Source organism: Plutella xylostella, chromosome 6, assembly GCF_932276165.1.
Source record: "Plutella xylostella chromosome 6, ilPluXylo3.1, whole genome shotgun sequence".
Taxonomy (NCBI): domain Eukaryota; kingdom Metazoa; phylum Arthropoda; class Insecta; order Lepidoptera; family Plutellidae; genus Plutella; species Plutella xylostella.
The window spans coordinates 30,874-53,567 of NC_063986.1; the positions used below are offsets into that span (position 1 = coordinate 30,874).

Sequence of the window (22,694 nt, forward strand, 5' to 3'; positions counted from 1 at the left end):
ATGATTTTTACTTTACTTTTACTTTACTTTAAGGAATGTTACATTGTTTGCCAAAAACTAGTTCATACGGAGTATATTTAGTTTCTGTGTGTACTGTACTATTAAAACTAAACGTCCAAAGGGGTAACCAGTAACTCCAAGTGCCGGGATGAGAGTCACATTGGATTCTTAAAAATGCACCCAAGTGTTTGTGTGTATTTTCAAGAGCCCCAATAGACTGGTGATGGTAAGCTGTGGAACATAATTTCTCTATTTCTAATAATTTACAAACCTGTTCCATTGTTGCTGAAATGAACTCCGAGCCTCTATCTGTTGCTATAACCCTGGGAATACCGAATTTTAAAATAAAATTTTGAACAAACTCTTTGGCTACAGTTACTGTTTCTTTATTCTGAATGGGGAATGCCTGTATGAATTTGGTCAACTCACACTGTACTGTTAGAATGTAGCAATTTCCTTCGTCATCTCTATCTAAAGGTCCAACTAAATCTAAGAATATCTTATCGAAAGCCGATGTGGCTGTTGTTGTTATTTGCATCGGTTCTTTAATATAACGAGAATGTTTCATTTTTTGACATTTCGTACATTTTGGTATAAATTCTTGGACGTCCTTTTCGATACCTGGCCAGTAATATCGTCTCTTTATATTGTTTACCATCCTGCGCATACCTGAGTGGCCACTGGTAGGCAGTAAATGGAAGTCGTTAATAATAAATTTCTTTTCATTCTCGTCGATAATTTTCTTTATACCTCTTATTATGCATATTCGTGGTCCGGACCAATTCTTAATTGAATTTACTTCTTCACATATTTCTCTAATAAAGTTTACATTTTCAACATCTTTTACTATACATATCTCTTTTATACCAATATCTTCACACATTAAACTTAATTTCTTCACAAACTCGGCTCGCGACATTTGTGCTTTGAAATCAAGATTGACACTAATTATTCCTTTACTTTCAATATAATTAAAATATTCATCTTTCTTTGTTATCATATTCTGTTTATTAAATGCATATATTTCTTTTCCAGTCATTAATACTACTTCTACTGAGTCACAAGGTTTTCTCAATATATCCACAACTTTTGGTTGATTAGGCCAATCGTTGCTAGATGTAGTAAGATCATTTTGGATCTTCAATTCATCATCTTTATCTTTTCCTTCCATTCTCTTCTTTTGTGCCCTAGTCATAACATTCATAATCATATCATTCATACTCTTCAATTCATCAGATGTTACACAAATTCTAGATAATGCATCTGCAGCTACATTATCTTTACCTTTTATATAAATAATTTTAAAATCATACTCCTCAAGCAATAATCTGAATTTTAATAACCGGCTGGATGGATCTTTCATTCCAAAAAGGTACACCAACGGTCTATGGTCTGTCATTATTGTGAAGAATCTACCATAAACATACGGCCTAAAATACTTTACTGCCCACACTATAGCAACTAATTCTTTTTGAATAGTGGGGTAGTTTCTTTCTGCTTTATTTAATGGTCTACTGGCATATGCAATAGGCCTTAAATCTTTATTACATAATACAGCTCCAATTGCAGCGCCTGAAGCATCTGTTTGGATAACAAACTCGTTATTTTCTGAAAAATCAGGAAATTGAAGAACAGGTGGGGTAGTTAAGAGTATTTTTAAATTTTGAAATGCGTCATCGCAATCTTTAGTCCAAATAAATTGTTTATTTTTTCTACACAACTTATTCAAAGGGCTTGTTATATCTGCAAAAGAAGGGACAAATTTTCTATAATAGTTACAGAATGCAACAAATCTCTTCACTTCTTCAGCGGTGGTTGGGACTGGATAATTTTGTAAAGTACTGATTTTGGTTGGATCTGGTGCTACTCCATTAGCAGAAACTACATGACCGAGATAAAGTATTTCCTTTTTTAAGAACTGACATTTTTCGGGATTTAATTTTAAGTTGGTTTTTCGTAGTCTTTCGAACACATCTATCAAATTTTTGTTATGCATTTCTAAATTTCTTCCAAAAACTATCAAATCGTCCAGATACACAAAACATTTTTCAAATGTTAAACCCGACATTGCTATTGACATTACACGACTGAAAGAACTAGGACTTGTCTTGAGACCCATTGGTAAACGTTTCATTTGATATTGACCAGTGCTAGTTGTAAACGCAGTGCACTTACGACTATCTGGAGCTAGGGAAACTTGATAATAACCTTGTTGCAAATCTAGGTGGGAAAAGTAGACTGAACCCGAAAGAGAGTCCAGTATTTCAGTTATGTTTGGTAGTGGAAACTTGCGTTTTCGGACAGTCTGCTTTTCAGTACAAATGTTATCAAAAGTGACTTACCAGTTTCATTCAGCATACCGGCGTACATCTCAACAGCATCGATCATTTTCTTGGAAGTGGCCTCCTCGCCGTCCATCACCGGGATCAAGCTGCATGCGGACTTTAAATCAAACTCCATTGTGGCTGAACAAAAATCAGAACTAGAAGGCAAAACACACAAACTAGTTATTTTCGTATAAACCGACCTTATTTTACTATATAACTGAGTACACTCATAAAATAAACCCTTATCTTCATCAGAAATATTTAAAATAATATCCTCACACTCATTAACAATTTCATTAGCCTGTTCTAATTTAACTGTGGTAGTTTTACAACAGAACTGTACCTTGATTTACCCTTTTTTATTAAATATTTTCTAATCTGCACAAGAGTATCATAGTATTCATTTAAAGTATTTTCCATCACACATTCTAAATTGTTATACTGTTATATATATCGTTATAGGTAAAATTATAATATAAAGAATAAATGCAAAGAATAAACAATTTGATTAAATCATACCCTTAATTATCATTAATTGTCCATAAAATCATACCGTGATAAAGTTCATCAGTCAGGAATGCGCAACAATTCCATTTACGTTCGGGAGTATCGAGTTCGCGGAGGTAAACGCGCACTTATTAACACCGTTTCGCTTCACTATTCATTTATATTACGAGCACTATATGTACCTAATTTTTTTTTTTTTAAACACTCAAACACTTGAAGACACCCGACGAGCTGCTTCCTCGCGCCCTCGGTACCGGGCTTCCAGACGTCGATCAGCAATCGCTTCTACTCGCTGGTTCAAGCACCTCTCCAGCTTGATTATTATTTTGTAGACTGCATACAGCGCTAGCATAATTAATATAGCCATAACAGTCCAAGACAATAATGTCATATTTTCCTTCAAGGGGTGTTCCACATTCGTAATAGTATTGGAATATCCAATTTGTGACAAAATGTCCTGACGCGGAGGGGCGGGTGTTGTAGATTTAGTATTGCCCATTTTCACGTAATATTTATATAATTATTTAAACATTTTATTCACACACGAGCGCGATACTTTTTGAGAATGTCTATCCCGCGAACCAAATACGGCATGGCAAGGTCGCCATGGAATATGGTTGGACTAGTAAATAAAAGGGCACCGCTAGAGTTAAGAGATGTTTAATGACTGACTAAATATGGGTTGAGTAACATACAAAGATACATGCTTACACTATGGTTATACACGGGTTATATATGGTATACAGCTAATATATGTTGATAGATACATAGGTACTGCACGTCACCATCACATCTTTCCCCTAAAAGAAATAAAAATAAACTTACAGTTTTATTTTTATAAGCAAGTACTTATTGATCTATTAATTATTATAAGGTTATACAGTTCTTATTTATTACTACTAAGTATTACATTTAGGATAAAACATTTTTGTGCGGTTTTTATGAATAAGGGATGTTTTCCCATTTATTTCAACTTCAACATTTGGTGACAAATCTCGTAACACTTTGTATGGTCCAGAATAAATTGGATCTAATTTACTGTCGGTTATATAACCGAGAATGGTGAAATTGGCACTAAACATAGTTAATACGTCACCATCACATAGGAAGGCCGAGGACCGAGTGTTGTGGCGTTCCTTGGGAGAGGCCTATGTCCAGCAGTGCATGATTATTGGCTGATGATGATGATGATGATGATGATGATTGACAGAATTGGTGTAATGAGTGGTGGTGCGGCTGCGCAGGCTCGGAGTCGCTGGCGGCGGGGTACCGGCAGGAGCCCAAGCTGGCGCTGGTGGTGCGCGGCGTGCTGGCGCTGGCGCACGCGCTGCACGCCATGCGCGAGGCGCTGTGCCCGCCCCCCCCCGCCGGCCCGCGCGCGCCGCTGTGCGCCGCCATGCTGCCCTTCAACGTGTCGCTCTACCAGCGCTACCTGGCGGCCGTGCGCTTCCGCGCGCCCGACGGCGGCGTCGTGGCCTTCGACCGCAACGGCGACCCGCCGCCCGAGTGAGTACTGCTGCTGACACACTCGCACGAGTAGCCCCTTGTACACCCGCGGTAATGCATGTGCGTTGCAGGCTCAGCGAGTACGACGTGATGACGCTGGCGGGGTCGGCGGCGCGCGGCTGGCGCTACGAGCGCGTGGGGCGCTGGCGCGGGGGTGCGCTGCGGCTGCGCGGGGGCGCGGCGGCGGCGGCGCGGCGCGCGGCGGGCTGGGCGGCGCGCTGCTCGGCGCCGTGCCGCGCCGGCCAGTACCCGCGCGGCGGCCGCTGCTGCTGGACGTGCGTGCCGTGCGCGCCGCACGCCGTCACGCGCGCGCCGCCCCGCGCCGGCTGCCGCGCCTGCCCGCCCGGCTCGCGCCCGGACGCCACCAGGACCGGTACGCTGCCGCATCTGCTAACTTATCAGCAACCTTTACTCCATTTTCAGATTTCAAATCCAACCACATAATACTGTCTATGTCTATGATCGACAGTCCAGCGTTTGCATCTTTGTAGTCTTATTGAAGATCTAGTAAGTATGCTATCTGCTATGTATTCGGTATATGTATAGCATTCGGTAATATGCTTTCAACTCAGTTGGATGCTCAATGCAACCTGTTGAGGCCAAAAGTTCATAGGGTCATCATTCTTTGTAGGATAGATGGGTAAATGGACACTAGCCAGCGACAGCGTGTGTCATCTGCCAACCTCGACGGCCACACTTCGTTAAGCGCCTTGGTAGACCAAGGTACCGACTGGCTTAGTTAGAAGTAGAACTAAGCCAGTCGGTACCGTTTATCCTGCCGCTTCCAACTTGCACGAAAGTGACACCACAACTCCGCCTCGTATTCACGTTGCTCTACGCCGTGCTAAGGAAAATCAGCCCCTCAACCTGTACGTGAATGGATACAAACCGAACCGAACCTGCCAGGTACGTTTCCATCCTTCTCAGGTACGTTTACATCTTTACTCATGTTGCTGCTGTTTTGCCTCGTCGGGAGTCAGACATAATCCTGCTCCAGTCTTCTGAGGTTTGACACGACTTTAGTATTTTACAAGTTTATCATACCAAGCCTTATCAGTTAATATAATGGTGATTTCAGTTTGCTTGCCATCGCCTATCGAGTGGGGCGGTGGGTCGGGCGGGCTGTGGGCGCGGCGCGGCGCAGCGGCGGCGGGCGGCGCGGGGCTGGCGGCGACGGCGGGCGCGGGCGCGGCGCTGTGGCGGCACCGCGCCACGCCCGTGGTGAAGTCGGCGTCGCGCGAGCTGTGCGCGCTGCTGGTGGGCTGCGCGGCGCTGTGCCACGTGGCGGCGCTGGCGGCGGCGGCGCGGCCGGGGGCGGTGGGCTGCGCGCTGGTGCGGCTGGCGGCGCCGGCGCTGGGCGGGGTGTACGCGTCGCTGCTGCTGCGCACGGCGCGCGTGGCGCGGCTGGTGGCGGGCGGCCCGCGCCCGCGCCTGGTGTCCTCGCGCGCCGCGGTGCTGGGCTGGGCCGCGCTGGTGGCGCCGGGCGTGCTGGCGGCGGCGCTGGCGCAGTGGCTGTGGCCGGCGGCGCCGCGCGTGCTGCACCCCACGCGCGCGCGCTCTGTGCTGGCGTGCGGCGGTGAGAGCGCGCCGGCGCAGCTGCTGCCGCTGGCGCCGGCGCTGGCGCTGCTGCTGGCGTGCACGGCGCTGGCGGTGCGCACGCGCCGGCTGCCGCACAACTTCAACGAGACGCGGTTCCTGGGCGCGGCGGCGTACGCGACGTGCGTGACGTGGCTGGCGTGGGCGCCGCTGTACGCGGGCGCGGAGGCGGCGGCGCGCTGGCCGGCGCTGGGCGGCGCGGTGTCGGCGGCGGCGGGCGGCGCGCTGCTGCTGGCGCTGGGCCCGCGCGTGTGGGTGTGCCTGTGCCGCCCGCAGCGCAACACGCGCGCGCACTTCCTCACCGCCTCCATCCGCTGCCACCTCGGCAAGTACCGCCCGGACTCCTCCGCTCCCGCCGACTCACACGCTTCTACTAAGGGTATGAAATATCTTATGAAATTTAATTGCTGCGCTATATGAAATGACTGATGGGTTGCTCCCATGTTGATTGCAGTGATCCAGCGCGACGTGTCTGTGCAGACGGAGGGCGCGGCGGCGGCGGGGGCGGGGGCGGGGGCGCGGGCGGGGGCGGCGTGCTGGGCGGCGGGCGCGTGCGCGCGGGTCACGCAGCGCGCGGGCCCGCGGGACACGCTCACCGTCACCATCGCGCTGCTGCACCACACACACACCGCCCCCGCCCCGGTTGCCGCCCCCGCACCCGTTCCTAGCCCCGCAGCCATTGCCGCCTCAGCAACTGTTGCCGCCCCCGTAGATGATGCCGCCCCTACGACCTCATTGTAACTGCGCTAGCTACATCTAACCACACCAGTATGATTAGATTTAAATACACAGGTAAGAATATATTTCATGGCCATTATTTTCTTTCGATTTTTTGCGTTTCTTTTTATTAAAATAAAACGTGGAATGGTTTCGGAGGTGGACTGAAAGTCAAATCAAGTCAAAATCAAATGTTTTTATTCATCGTAAGTATATAAATATAAAATGACGGTTTAATGGCGTGGCGTAGTGGTCAGTGGCCCTGACTGCTATGCCGAAGGTCCTGGGTTCGATACCCGCCTGGGACAGATATTTGTTTAAAGACAAATATTTTGTACTCGAGTCTTGGGTGTTTATATTAGCATAATATCAACACCGAATTTATTAAATAATATAAAGCATTTATGATTATAAGTAAGTATACTTTAAATATGATCAGTAACCAGTCTTGATCATGGATACATGGTCTTAATTGAGCATTGAGATACTCACATATAATTCGCGCGCCAAATCTCGACCAGTCCGGAAGTGCTACTATACTTACGTACTTACAATCATGTCAAGCAAATGTGATAACTGCAATAAAAACTTCACCAAGGCGAAACCAGGTCTTGAATGTCATCGATGTGAAAAAATTGTGCATTTAACTACCCTATGTGCAGGATTAACTAATAAGCAGCTAACGGCTCTGCGAGCTACAGACAATCTGGAATGGACGTGCCAGGAATGCCAAGAACAATCGCCGAAACGCCGATCAATCATAATACCCGACGTTGATGAGGACGAGGACGACAGAACTGAGCCCCAAAATGTGAATATCGATATCAAGCAGCTTCTTCGTGATATATCGAAAGAGATGGAAAAAGCCATAAAAAGGGAGATGAAAGACATTACACAATCGCTACAATTTCATTCTGATAAAATGGAAGAGCTTATCAAAAATACCGAGACAATGAGAAGCACTATTACCGATCTCCAGAAGAAAAACGTTGAACTCACCAACAAAAACAACAACCTGGAAGTGAGGGTAGGAGCCCTCGAACAGCGAATCCATGAAACAGAACAGCGAAAACTAGACAAATGCATCGAAATACATAATCTACCATCGCTCGAAGGTGAGAATATAAATGAGCTTGTAGGAAAATTAGCTAAAAAAGCCAATCTAGCCACTGAGGATATACTGCTGGCGAAGCGCCTGCCTGGCAAGAACGACCGCCCAGGCCCCGTTCATGTCGAGCTACAAACTGAGCTAGTACAATCTGCATGGCTAGCCGCCACCAAAACAAGGACCTCCAGAATCACAGTAATGGATGTATTACCGGAAGTTCCTGCTTCCAAATCTAACGAGAACCTGTTCGTCTGCGAAGCACTAACACCATTTAATAAACACCTACTTTGGTTTGCAAAGAAAGAGCTTAAAGACGCCTATAGGTACATATGGATAAAGAAAGGAGTTCTGCGTGTTCGAAAAGATGGTGAAAACCAAAAAGCACACATTGTTCGCGCCGTAGAAGATGTACAAAAACTAATACCTACCTATAAATCTGTAAGTCGCCAACACTAACGTTTTTATTTAAAATAAGTACTCAACTACCTACAAAATAACTTTTCCCTAATGGATATAATACTAGATGACATCCAAGAACTATCAGACTGTACTAATCTTAACGCCTTTATGAATCGTATACCTAAACACCTACAACTCTTATGCATCCATATGAATATTAGATCAACTATTAAGAATTTTGCTACTCTCGAACAGTGTATACTTTCATCATCACGCACTATAGATGTTATAATGTTGTCTGAAGTCAACATCTCCAACAGTCTCAGCACACTTTACCAAATTAAGGGCTATAATATGTATACGGAACTGCGGAATGGCAGAAAAGGCGGAGGTATAATTATCTACGTTAACAAATTACATAAATTCCATATAAAAGGATATAAAACACAACACTTTGAAAACCTATTCGGAATAATAACTACACCTTCAAAGTATTCCGCGGTCCTGTGTTGCATATATCGCCCGCCCAGAAATAGTAAACACTTATTTATAAATGAAATAGACACCATACTTAGCAAAATAAACCGCCAGCAAGATATTTATGTGCTTGGTGACATAAACATCGACTTGCGAAATAACTGTCCTGTAAAGCATTTGTATAACACCACTATGTATAACCAAGGTCTAGCTTGCGGGATCACTGAGTATACTCGTATAGAATTGTATAAAAATAAAATAACAAAATCCTGTATAGACCACATTTACGCTAGATCCCGCTCACTGAACCTGTACACAGCGGCGCTCGGGACCACACTGGCCGACCACCGCGCCACGGCCCTCGCCTGCTGCGGAGCGGGCTCGAACACACGGCCGGGTTTTAACCACATTACCAAATATCATTATAAAACGCTTGTTGACTCTTTAAAACAAATAGACTGGCAACCTGCAAAGCAGGCGATCTGTCCGATAAAAATTTATAATATGATTATAATAATATAATATGTGGGGACATCTCACACACGGCCATCCGACCCCAAGCTAGGCAGAGCCTGTGTTATGGGTATCGGACAGCTGATATATGTACACAAATACATAGATAGATACATATTAAATATAAATATCAACACCCAAGACCCGAGTGCAAATATCTGTCTTTAAACAAATATCTGCCCCAGCCGGGAATCGAACCCGGGACCTTCGGCATAGCAGTCAGGGCCACTAACCACTACGCCATTCGACCGTCGATTGCAGAAAACATCCAAAAATGTTATGAAAAATCTAGAATAACAATAAAAATACCGACTAATATAAAACGTTCTACAAACACATGGATCAATACCAAAATCACTTAAGCTTGCGAACATAGGGATACGCTCTTTATAAAATGGATCTCAGATCCTACTAATAGAATAATAAAACAAAAATACAATTCATCACGAAATTACGCAAATAAGCTAATAAATAAGGTATCGCGTCCTTATTCCGAGGTAAATCACAACATTTGAAAGTAAGTAAGAAAAATAAGCATTTGTAACCATCAATATTGATGTGAAATATTGTCTTCTGTAAGAATATATACGTTAAATTTTATATTTCTTAACACAGATTCATTGATAACACATTAATTATACTTAAAAATATATAATTTATTACACATGTCGATTTGCCCTAATACCGAGGTAGGATTATGGTTTCTTCCATATACCGAGGTAGCCTGTTCCATATTCCGAGTTAGTCCTGTCAGTGGCTCCATGAGTGTGGCCATGAACATAAGGAAATTACAATCGAAAATATCGATATACTTTTTTAACCTTAAAGTACTCCAAATAAATTTAACTATTCTAAATAGTAGTTGAAAATAATGAAAAGAATTAAATACTTCCATTTATATTGGTTTTCGTGATAATTTCTATTATTTATGTAACATTTTCATAATTCATTATTGCAACTGGTAACATTGGCTAAAAAAAATATTCATAATGCGGTTCTATGGACTTTTCCAAGCGATTAAAAAAAAAAAAGAGTAGAGATGGGGTAAATTGATGAAATAGTGACAGTAATCGAATATAATCGATTATTGAACTCGAATGATTTAAACATTTTTTACTATAGTTTTTATCTAAGTAAGGTCTAAAAAATTTCCACGATATTTTATGTTCTTACTTAAATGTTTAAAAGTTGATGATACGTAATAAAAGTAGATGTGTAAGGGATGAGGAAAAGTATCGAATACTTACAAAAGCCAAATACCTTATCAGTACTAATTTCCGATGAGTATCTAATGTATTTACCATAAACGAATATGATTATAATAAAAGTATCTACCCAGGAATCGATCCAGCATCGATTATTTTTTCATTCAAGCATAGGTCGGAAGCAAGGAACATTGCACTAGGTACATCTCTATGGCGCATGCGCGCTGGACTGGAGGCGCGCCGGCGCCATGTTCAATTTTCCGCCGAAAAGTTTGCCGCTATTCTTTGAAAGTATTTTTGTTAAGTCTTTACATTAGAAAACAAACATCTTTTATTAAATTATTATGTTTGTATTTGCAATATGCAATTGGAAAATCGATAAGGTAAGCTTGTGTGCGAATTATTTTAGGAAATTACGTAAAATGGAAATATTTTTATGTTTTTATCAGTAATTTGGCATCAGTTTAGTTACTAACCTAGGTTTTTGTTCTAGCGTTTTCGTTTCTAAACTCACTAAGTTTTGTGAAAATGGGTACCAACTTATAAGGATAAGCTTAATTCTGTCAACTATCCATACAATTTACCTACTTACTTTATTTTTCAGTGACAACAACAAGAAAATGAAAAAATCAACCAGACCCCTAAACCAAACATGAAATGCAGTATACAGGACATTCATTTATCTGGGAATTCTGGGATAACAATATTACAACGGCCATCAGACCTCGAAGTAGAAGGATAATGGAAATAAAATACAGAAATGAAATTAGGCAATTGTGTATATAAGTGTTATAAAAACTCAACCGTCGTGTGTGTTATTTTATTCACCCAAATAAAGTTTTACGTCTACAAATTTCTTTCTCTCTTCTTTTATAAAGAGTAATAAGTAGGTAGTATCTAGTAGTAGTTTCGTAAAGTCAGGCATATCTATCCACACCCCTTTTATATTTAGGAAGAAAGTCGCTAATTCATCTTGATTTTATGGTTTGATGACGGCATCGGATGACACTGCGAAGGTGTGATGTAGTCATATTCCGATTTCCGAGGTACCTACCTATGTAAAATGTCATACTCCATATTAGGGGTTCAGCAAGTATTTTAATAATCCATATTTCGAGTTATCAAATTATCGATTTAGAAACAACATAGATATGTTACTCAAATCATACATAAAATATTGGTAAAAATATGTATCACTTACGTTAATAGCGATAAAATAACACTGTTTTTTATCATTTCAAATATACATACTAAGTTAAGGTTTTCTAGGTAACCATGTTTTTTGCGTCAACAATTATCGTGTCATATTAGGATTCCTAGAGGATATTTTGTACCGCCGAATTAGGTTATAAGCTTGTCACGTTCATCATTATTATTATGTAATCAAGCATATACTTCAAATGTTATTATTTGTAAAGTTATGAGCTAAAATCATGACATAGTATTTTTCCTTATACCGAGGGTACCTCGGAGTTAGGAACAACGTATAAAAATCAGGCCCTTATACCGAGGTATTTTGTTTTTGAGTTTAAAGGGGTTAAATTAGTTTAAAAAGAGTTAAAATTTAAATTTAATGTAAGTATAAGAATATAATAAACTAAATATAAACTATTTACAAAGTTGAACGTCGTATAAATATTAAAAAACACAATTATTAAATATGGCTGGCCTTACGTAAGCCGGGTCGCGTTTGTATGAAAAACATGGCGGCGTCGCCCTCACGGCACATTACATGAGTTTTTAGTAATTTTAGGCAATTTTAAACATATTTACTACATCAAGTAGTTTCAGTTAAAGATAATGAACGATTAAATGTAATTTTAGAGTATCCAAACCTATTAAAATAAGTAATAATCATGAAAATAAATATAACTCGAAATAAGGACGCCATTTTGAATACCGCGAAATATGGACTCTCTACCTTAAATCTAAAAATAAACATATACGAGATGAAATAATTGCCAACAAAAATAACCCAAGGGCATTGTGGCAAATACTGAATAGTATTACAGGTCGGGCTAAAAGCATAGCAGATACAATTATTTTGAACGCGATGTTAAATAACAACAACACGACTAGCAGCATTGCTAAGAACTTTGCAGAAAGCTTTGCAAGTAGTGTACAGAATATAGTACCAAAATGTGACATCAAACTTCTAAATAAAAATGACTATACCTCACCAGTTAATGCGAGCTGTAGATTCCAACCAACAACAGCAAAATCAATCCTCACAGAAATAAGATCAATGAATGATCGTAAAGCACCAGGATCTGACAACATACGTGTTAAAGACCTAAAAACTATCGACGTTGATATCGCGGAAATACTGTCTAAGTTCATCAATGCGGCGGTCAAAGAAGGAAAATATCCTCAAGAGCTTAAAACGGGTATAGTCAAACCGATTCATAAAAAAGGTTGCCACAAAAACTATGACAATTATCGACAAATTACCATTCTCAATGCCATTAACAAAATTGTTGAAAAAGCATTATATAAACAAATTCATTCATTTTATACAAAACATAACATAATAACAGACAAACAATACGGATTTCAGGCAGGCAAAAATACAACTCAACTACTAACAAAATTCACAGATAGCATTTACGGACATTTGAATAATAAAGAGCATATCTTAGTAGCTTTTATTGATTATAGTAAGGCATTCGACACCTTGAAACACAACACCTTGATTGAAAAACTAAACGATTGTGGCATTCGAGGACCGCTAGGAGAATGGTGCAAAGACTACCTTAACGAAAGGTCCTTCACAGTTAAAGTTGGTGACTCCCTTAGTAAAAAGACAAAGGTATCTGAAGGCACAGCACAGGGATCAGTTTTGGGCCCCTTGCACTATATAACGTATGTGAACGATGTGGTCAGTCTGATAAAACACTGTGAGATTTATCAATTTGCCGATGACACATGCCTAACTGCAGCAAGCAATGATATAAACACCGCTTTAAAACATCTCCAAAGCGATTTTACATTACTAACCAAATGGTCTCATGATGCAGGTCTTGTCCTCAATGCCAAAAAGACAACGTGTATGTATATAAGTTCAAGCCAAAACAGAATAACTGCCAACCCCAAACTAATCGTACACAATCACAACTGTCTCCACACGAAGGACAGTCAAAATTGTTGTTGCCCAGCCGTCGAAGTAGTTAGCAAACAAAGATACTTAGGGCTGATATTTGATGATAGACTCAAATGGACGGACCACATTAACCACATATGCGATAAACTCAGGGCAATCTTGGCTAAAATCAAAATAGTAAAACAAAAAATCCCATATCTAACATTGCTCCAACTATACAAAGCCTTAGGCGAAACCACAATCCATTATGGGCTTAGTTCGTATGGTCGGACGTGTAAATCACATCTGGATCCTATATATGCACTGCAATTAAGAATACTCAAATCTATTGTGCCACCTAAAATTAAAAATAAGTATAAAAATAACTACCACGAACTATTTTATCACTGTAAAGTCATACCCGTACACTATCATGTCCAATATAGCCTATTAATTGAAAATTTCTTTAACACTACCTATCAGAAAAAAATCCATCGCCAAAAACAGACCCGAAGTGCATTAAATAACAAACTAGAAGTCCCCCATTACAATAACTTATACGGAAAACAAATGTTACAATACCAAATACCTACATTAATAAACCACCTACCCTTAAATATAAAAAGTGAAATAACAAAAAACAACATTAAAAATAAACTTTTCTTTTCTTCTCACAATCCCTTTCATAAATAACTAATCGATAAAAATAACCACCTAGTGTGTCTACACCAATAATGTCACTGTGTATTTAGAATGTAAGCTTTATCTGTAAGTACCCTAAGATAGTTTTTATTAATGAGAAATGTCGTGTGAGTGCCAGTGTGCGGTAAAACCTAAACTGGTTTTTGTCACACTGTTAGTATTTAAGTCTTTATTGTAAAAATATGTTTGATTAATAAAAAAATAATAAAATAATAATAATATAATTATTATGTATATAATATAATACAAAATAAAAAATACAAAATATATTTATTTACTTAAGTAACCCATTTTCACACACATTTTACAAATACACAAGTCAGTAAAAACATAGGTACATTAAGAAGTTACTTAAACTATTATTAGGTTAGCATGCAAAACTTAGGTAAGTTATTGTGTGGTTATTGTTGTTTTAACAGTGCTCAATATAGGTACCTACTAGGTAATCTAGGAATGTGTTTTTTACATTTTTTATTCCACCTAAGCTAGGTCTAGCCTGTACTATAGGAGGAAATGTTTTTCTAGCCAGTAGGTACCTACATGTAGTATTGACAATGAAGGTATTTTGTGAGCGTTTACTCTTGTTACATTGTTAATGTTACATACAAATAAGTACTAAGAGAATTTGTGTGGCTATTTAAATTTAACAAACAATAAAGTTTATAATGAAGTTTATAGTTTATATATAGTGTAGGTAAGTAGTTTTCGTATAACTTATGGGTAACATGAAATTAGAAGCAAAGGATTTTTAACAAAAAATAATAAAATAATAGTAATGAAATAATGTATCTAGCTGTAATAATAATCGAGCCTTAGCATTCTTATAAATATGGCGATCACGCCAGGATTCTATCCTGGTATCTTCCGCCCAAGGACTTTTCTGCTTTTTTACTGAATCGGTAACGGTGACACATTTACAACGCAATGGAGTTCATTCAAAGCTAGCAGACGAAATTCCCGAAATATAAATAAACAAAGTGCGTGAACACGTGCGGTCGAGCTATAACCGTCCGGCGGCGGCGGGGGCGCGGGGGGCGCGGGGGGACGCCAGGGCGGGCGGCGGGCGGCACTCCAGGCGGCGGCGCGACGCTCGCCGACATGCGCGCGTGTATACTGCTGCTGCTGGTGCTGGGCGCCGCCGCGCAGGATGACGAGCCCATTGAGATAGGTCAGCCATGAGATCAGAGCTTCACACGTTCATTAGTGATGCTAAGGATTATGTCAGTTTGGTGTCGTCCAGGTGTCGTAGCTAGTGTTTAAGAAGTGCGTTACTTGGTTCCAGAGTGGAGCTATTGAAGTATAATGAGTGCAGTGTGTAAAGCCTGATGTGTGTTGCAGATGTAGTGGCCCCGCCGGAGCAGCTGGGGCTGCTGGCGGCGGGGGTGGCGGCGGGCGGCGCGGCGGCGCGCGCGGTGGCGCTGGAGCCGGGCGAGGCGCTGGGCGCGGGCGCGGCGCTGTGCGGGGCGGGCGGCGCGCGGCCGGCGCTGCTGGGCGCGGCGGCGCTGGCGGCGGGCGGCGCGGGGGCGGCGGCGCGCGCGGGGCGGCCGCTGCTGCTGGTGGAGGCGGCGCCGCGGCTGCCGGCGGCGCGGCTGGCGGGCGCGCTGGCGCTGCTGCCGGGGCTGGAGACGCTGGGCGCGGCGGGCGCGGCGCTGCTGGAGGGCAAGGGCTGGCGGCGCGCCGTGCTGCTGCACGAGGGCTCGGCGGCGCGCGCGGCGCTGCTGGCGCCCGACCCCGACCGCCTCGAGCTGCAGGCGCGCGCGCTGCCGCCGCCCGACGACCACGCGCTGCTCAGGTATAGCGTGCAGTGGCTCACAAATATATGGAAGCTGGGACCATCACCAATAGAAATGAGTGATATGTCGTTGAAAAGGTATTTTTTTGCAGAATATGAATAACGGAAGCGCTAGTCCCGATTTACTGTCCAATAAGAATAATCGTACCTTGAAAGCAAGCTTGAAAGTTTTTATATTTTATTTCTGTATTTTTAATGTTTATGATATTTTTTCATATTCATTTTTAATTTTTATAACAAAACTAGCTGTTCCCGCGAGCTTCGCTTCGCCTTAAAAAGTTTTCCCGTGGGAATTTCGGGATAAAAAGTAGCCTATGTTCTTTCTCAGGGTCTAGACCATATGTATACCAAATTTCATTCAAATCCGTTCAGTAGTTTTGGCGTGAAAGAGTAACAGACAGACAGACAGACAGACAGACAGACAGACAGACACAGTTACTTTCGCATTTATAATATTAGTTAGGATTAGTTAGGATAATCATCATTCATTATAATATCATATTTGTTAATTTGTTTATTCTCTCAGTAAATAAAACCTGTTGAATGTAATTTCTCCCATTTTGATAATACGTGTTTACGTGTATTGCGTGTATTACGTCCTCTGTCATCAGGAGAGAGAGTGCAATGCCATAGAAAAATACTTCCTTCCGGCAAATATATTTCAAAATGGACTACTTATACGGATTTGTCGACATAATATTTTTTTGTTATCTTGAAAAGAGCTATCCAACGATGTATGTCTCATCTTTATTGGACATAGGTGCCAAAACGCCCATTGTCAGCCTTGCTCTTGCCGATGTAGTTCTCGCCACTGCGGTCTGTCACTGAATAGGTACGACGATGACCCAAATATTTATTGACATTACTAAGATATATTTTGAAATCTGAAAAAGTGCCTCTGGGGTAATTCTCTTATCCTAAATTATAATTTAAATCCATGCAAGTAGAAATGTTAATCTTTCATGTTGATTGTAAAGTTAATATATTTATTCATAAACAGAAACATTTATTTTAAATATGCTAGCCAAAATTGGGGAAGGAAAAGAACTAATTTAATAAGTGACATTCCCTTGACATTCGATTCAGTTATTCGAGTAAGTACCTACTAAACTCAACCCCGGAAACATCGTTTAAAAAATGTTTTAAAGTCATAAGTTTATTCGTCGGTGTATCGTTTCTGAAGGAGCTTACTTTAAAGGTGATCAAATAAATCTGCATGAATAACAAACATTTTTTGTTTTATTGATCTTTTCCTGGTGCTTTTTACATAGTGTGTAATAATGTGTATGATGGGTGGTGTGTCAGGAACCTGCTGCTGGTGCTGAAGAAGAGCGGCGCGCGGCGCTTCGTGGTGTGGTGCGACGCGGCGTGCTGCGCGCGCGTGCTGGCGGCGGCGCAGCGTGCGGGGCTGCTGGCCGCGCCGCACGCCTTCGTGCTGCTCACGCTGGACCTGCACACGCAGCCGCTGGACGCCTACAGCCACGGCGGCGCCAACGTCACCACGCTGCGCCTGTTCGACCCCGCGGCGCCGGCCGTGCGTGCGCTGGTGCGGCGCGCGGGGTGGGCGGCGCGGGCCGCGGGGGGGGACGCCGGCACGCTGCGGGCCGCACCCACGGCGCTGGTGCTGGCGCACGACGCGGCGCGCTGGGCGGCGGCGGCGGCGCGCGCGCTGGGCCTGCCGCCCGAGCCGCCCACCGCCTGCCGCGCCGGCCGCGCCGCGCTGCACGCCGACACCCTGCTCAACTACTTACGATCTGTACGTACCTGCTTTAAAGAATTATTCAAAGGGCCACCAGTACGTTCTGTACGTAAAAGTGAAGTGAAAACCCTAAGTTCATGATCCGTCTTTGTATATCTGCTGTATTTGAATAATGTGTATGTGTTGTCCCAGGAGGAGTGGTCGGGTCTGTCCGGGGGCGCGTCGTGGTCGGGGGGCGGCGGGCTGGCGCGCGCGGGGGCACGGCTGCAGGTGGCGGAGCTGGCTCGCGGGGGGGCGCTGCGGGGCGCGGGGCGCTGGGCCCCCGGCGAGCCCGTCACCTGGACGCGCCCCGCCGAGCCCGCGCGCATAGACCCGCCCGACTCCATGGTCAACCGCACCTTCAACGTACTCGTCGTCAAGGTACGTTAACCAAAAACTTAATAATTTTGGCATAAGTAAAGTAGTTACCGTTTACTTTTAATTGATTGTACTTACTTACTTATCTTGTTTTGTACTCCAGGGCTCGCCTTACATCATGATGCGGGAGTCTGCGGAGCGTCTCTCCGGTAACCAGCGGTACGAGGGTGAGTCGCACTCTGCATCATCTGTCATCAATCTGTCTGTTCCATAATGGTTCCATAGAACAACGCGGACTCGGGTGATGGTTTGTTCCAACCATTATTAAAGTCCGCGTTGTTATACGGTTCCAACTTATACATTTACTAAACCCGTACCGAATCCCACAGTGAATAACGCGATGTGTTACGTGTGTTGTGTGCAGGATTCTGCATCGAGCTGATCGAGCGTCTGGCGGAGATCCTGCAGTTCAACTACACGTTCGTGGAGGCGGCGGGCGGCACCGGCGTGCGGGACCCGGCCACGGGGCGCTGGAGCGGCATGCTGCGCCGCCTGATGGACGACCCGGTCAGTGCCCCACACACACCACACACTGAGGCACGGCGTGCCCCACACACACACTACACTGAGGCACGGCGTGCGGGACCCGGCCACGGGGCGCTGGAGCGGCATGCTGCGCCGCCTGATGGACGACCCGGTCAGTGCCCCACACACACCACACACTGAGGCACGGCGTGCCCCACACACACACTACACTGAGGCACGGCGTGCGGGACCCCGCCACCGGCCGCTGCGCCGCCTGATGGACGACCCGGTCATTACCCATCACACCACTACATTCCACCTGCATTAGGTCGACGGTTCAGCAAGTTGGAGTGCGTCGCTTTGTTTAACGATTCGTCGTGGTGCTGGACACCGAATAAAGAATAATTTTAAAATTAATTTTTTGGATTAACATAACACCTATAAATAATACATCTCATTTCTCCACCAATTTTCGTGGCAATCAGAAACGGAGGCGAACGAGCCAAGATGGACGGACAGACAGACGGTCAGACATTCATGACGAAGCTAAAAGGGCTCCTAGTAGACTTACGGAACCCTAAAAAGGACCGTGCTACAACAAAGGTAACCAATCAATTTATCAAACAGAGCAGGCCTATCTCTGTCTCATTGTGTGTGTGTTTCAGGACGCGCACTTTGCGATCACGGACCTGACGATCACGGCGGAGCGCGAGAGCGCCGTGGACTTCACCACGCCCTTCATGAACCTCGGCATCAGCATCCTGTTCCGCCAGCCCACCGCGCCCGAACCCAAGTTCTTCTCCTTCCTGCTGCCCTTCTCCACCGGGGTCAGTCCACCAACACCTCATTACCTAGCACACTGACTCTATTACTTTATCCTACTCGATACTCGGATCCTGTGTAAATGAACTGTCAGTTTATATATCATTATAATTATCAGGGTTCTGAGGTCCCTAATCGGGAGGCTCGAAGTGTCAGAAACGTAATAATGTCCCGAGGCAGGACAGGTGTGTGTGTGATGTGTTGTTCCCCTGCAGGTGTGTGTGTGTGATGTACCTATAGACCCTCGCAGGAGTGGGTGTGACGTGTGGTTCCCTGCAGGAGTGGGTGTGACGTGTGGTTCCCCGCAGGTGTGGGTGTGCCTGGGGCTGGCGTACGTGGGCTCGTCGCTGGTGCTGTACGTGGTGGGGCGGCTGTCGCCCGCCGAGTGGCAGAACCCCTTCCCGTGCGTGGAGGAGCCGGAGGCGCTGCACAACCAGTTCACGCTGGCCAACGCCTTCTGGTTCAACCTGGGCGCCGTGCTGCTGCAGGGCTCCGAGATCGCGCCCGTGTGAGTGTCCCGATACGAAGCTCATGCCATCACCAAAACTATTTGATTGTAGGTGCTATAACTATTTACATACATTTGACCAGCAGAGGACAATAACGGGCTGATAATCCTCAAAATTAGCATCTTTATTAAATTTTTATCGAGATGCTGCGTGGGTCAGGTTTTCTGCGGTGTACCCTAATCCCGTGATATTATGCATTGACTTATAGGTATTTCAAAAATATATAAGTTAGTATAACTTATATATTTTTGAAAACATTAGGTATATGTACATGTGTGCAGGGCGTACAGCACGCGCGCGGCGGCGTCGGCGTGGTGGGTGTTCGCGCTGGTGGTGACGTCCTCGTACACGGCCAACCTGGCCACGCTGCTGGCGCGCAAGTCGTCGGACGAGCTCATCAGCGGGGTCACCGACCTGGCGCACAACCCCTACGGCATCGAGTACGGCGCCAAGGCCGGCGGCGCCACCTACACCTTCTTTGAGGTATGTTACCTATATACTATGGTTGTATGTTTCCTTGTTCAGCAACAACATGCAGTCAGTGCCCAGTGCCCTACTCATATAATATTAACAACTACATTCTCCGAGGATAGCTATTCATTATTTCCCTGCATTTGTTTTCGCTTGGCTATCTGTTAAGGCTACTGAATTTCATTGGGCAGATACCTAAGCTGAAATTAAAATTTGGTATTTATACGATTTATAAAAGCATTGGACTTTGACTTTCTCTGAAGTAATCGTTTAATTTTCCAGCACTCGCAAAACGAGTTATACAACGAGATGTTTGAACACATGAAAACCAAGGAAATGCCGACCACTAACGAGGAAGGAATCAAAAAGTATGTACCTACCATAATGTTTCAAGTGAGTTAAGGATATTATTACTGTGTATGAGCGGGCGTAGTGACCTGACCCGGGGTGTGTCCGCAGGGTGATGACGGAGAACTTCGCGTTCCTCATGGAGTCCACCACCATCGACTACGAGACGCAGCGGAACTGTCTCGTCATACAGGTAGTAGAAACATACAGGTAGCCGACACATACATGTAGCCGACATGCACAGGTAGGCGACACATACAGGTAGCCAACATACACAGGTAGCCAACACATAGAGGTAGCCAAAATACACAGATATCCAACACATACAGGTAGCCAACACATGCAAGTATATAGCTAACATACACAGGTATCCAACACATACAGGTAGCCAACACATGCAAGTATATAGCCAACATACACAGGTATCCAACACACACAGGTAGCCAACACATACAGGTAGCCAACACATAGAGGTAGCCAACATACACAGATATCCAACACATACAGGTAGCCAACACATACAAGTAACCGACACATAGAGCTGTCCTCATTGTCTTTCGCACTACCTATCACTTTCTCCACAACGCCCAAGGTTAACTGGAAGAGAATGCTTTTAGCATTATTAAATAAAATTTATGTATTCCCTGCCAGGTTGGTGGTCTTCTGGATAACAAAGGATATGGAATTGCGATGAAGAAAAGTGAGTATCCATCTATGTTTTCTATTGTATTCTGAGAGGGGTTGAAGCCCCTGTAAGTTGTCTCAAGTTGAGCCAGCTAGCTTCCTGGATAGGTTTGCTATCGGTGCTGCACAATGGTTTTTGTGTTGCAGACTCCCCGTACCGGCAGTCGCTGAACCTGGCGCTGCTGAACCTGCAGGAGCGCGGCGAGCTGCGCAGCATGAAGCACAAGTGGTGGAACGAGATGCGCGGCGGCGGCGCCTGCAAGGTTTGGCATGAACCATTGGATTCTTTAGAAATCATCTAGATTCTGGAGGTGTATCCTGAGTGCATTGTAATTAATAATACAAAAATTGCGATACGTACGAGTATTATAGATCGCGGGGATCTATCATGTCAATGTAAAGGGTAAAGTGGGTGACTCGCTTGCTCTGGCTATCCTTTCGGGAATTATTGTCGTGAGCAAATTATTGTGTTGTATGAACCTGCAGGGGCTGCAATGGTTCGCGTTGTGTTGCAGGAGGTGGAGGAGTACGAGTCGGCGGGGCTGTCCATGAGCAACTTCCTGGGGCTGTTCGTGGTGCTGGTGGCGGGCTGCGTGCTGGGCGTGCTGGGGGCCTGCGCGGAGCTGGCGTGGCGCGCGCGCCGCCCGCTCCCCGCGCACCCCGCGCGCTCCTACTGGCGCCGCCTGGCCGCGGAGCTGCGCTTCGTGTTCCAGTTCGACCGCAGCGTGAAGCCGCTGCACCCGCCCGCCACGCCCTCGTCCTCCGCGTCCCCCGCGCCCGCGACCCCGGCCCCCGCGTCGCCGCCGCCCCCCGCGCGCTCCGACTCGCTCCGCTCCCGCTGGTCGTCGCGCCGCCGCTCGTCCATGGCCGCCGCCAGCGCGCGCCGCGCCCGACACACCTCCAACGCCGGACTCTGACCGCACATCTCATGCAATTACTAACAATCTAAATGCCCTGTGTGTGAGTTAACTTTACTAACATCCAATGGCTATTTGAACATAAAAATGTTATTTAAGTTTATTTTTCTATTAATTTAGGTACTTACTTATAATTTCTTCTGTGCAAAGAAAGTTTATTTATTGTAGGTACTTACTTTTTGTATTTTAATTGTAGAAAGGTATTGTATTGTAAATAGTATACGTCGTCGCAGTGTCGACCTATTAACTCTAGTTAAACTCTATGTACTTATTTCTTGCACTTACGCACAACTAGATAATATTTAAGTAGGTAGTAGGTAACTACATACTATAAACGGAAATACTAGTCACCAAAATAACTGATACACTTTTTTTAAGATAGTACCTATTGTTTCATTTCTGTGAATGTACTTAACTCAAGGCTTTATCCTATT

At 44.4% G+C, this 22,694-nt stretch overlaps 2 protein-coding genes across 2 annotated transcripts; both read left to right on the forward strand.

Annotated features, from left to right (window-relative positions):
* Positions 1 to 4,394: 4,394 nt before the first annotated feature.
* LOC105397625 (metabotropic glutamate receptor 2) lies at positions 4,395 to 15,614 on the forward strand. Its single transcript, XM_038120131.2, has 4 exons — positions 4,395 to 4,713; positions 5,419 to 6,315; positions 6,391 to 6,728; positions 15,475 to 15,614. The coding sequence occupies exons 1-3, from the start codon at positions 4,395 to 4,397 to the stop codon at positions 6,675 to 6,677; spliced, it is 1,503 nt and encodes a 500-aa protein (XP_037976059.2). The 3' UTR covers positions 6,678 to 6,728; positions 15,475 to 15,614.
* On the forward strand, positions 15,235 to 22,614 carry LOC125488487 (glutamate receptor ionotropic, kainate 3-like). Its single transcript, XM_038119686.2, has 15 exons — positions 15,235 to 15,304; positions 15,475 to 15,644; positions 15,687 to 15,928; positions 17,234 to 17,684; positions 17,820 to 18,047; positions 18,148 to 18,211; positions 18,409 to 18,551; positions 19,175 to 19,336; positions 19,640 to 19,839; positions 20,122 to 20,323; positions 20,594 to 20,679; positions 20,771 to 20,852; positions 21,311 to 21,359; positions 21,491 to 21,606; positions 21,859 to 22,614. The coding sequence occupies exons 1-15, from the start codon at positions 15,235 to 15,237 to the stop codon at positions 22,258 to 22,260; spliced, it is 2,667 nt and encodes an 888-aa protein (XP_037975614.2). The 3' UTR covers positions 22,261 to 22,614.
* The last annotated feature ends 80 nt before the right edge of the window (positions 22,615 to 22,694 follow it).

Coding starts and splice junctions, on each gene's coding strand:
- LOC105397625 (XM_038120131.2), top strand. CDS start 4,395: ATGCATGTGCGTTGCAGGCTCAGCGAGTACGACGTGATGACGCTGGCG. Junction 4,714..5,418: donor CCCGGACGCCACCAGGACCG/GTACGCTGCCGC, acceptor TGGTGATTTCAG/TTTGCTTGCCATCGCCTATC. Junction 6,316..6,390: donor CTCACACGCTTCTACTAAGG/GTATGAAATATC, acceptor TGTTGATTGCAG/TGATCCAGCGCGACGTGTCT.
- LOC125488487 (XM_038119686.2), top strand. CDS start 15,235: ATGCGCGCGTGTATACTGCTGCTGCTGGTGCTGGGCGCCGCCGCGCAG. Junction 19,337..19,639: donor TGCTGCCCTTCTCCACCGGG/GTCAGTCCACCA, acceptor GGTTCCCCGCAG/GTGTGGGTGTGCCTGGGGCT. Junction 20,853..21,310: donor GGAACTGTCTCGTCATACAG/GTAGTAGAAACA, acceptor ATTCCCTGCCAG/GTTGGTGGTCTTCTGGATAA.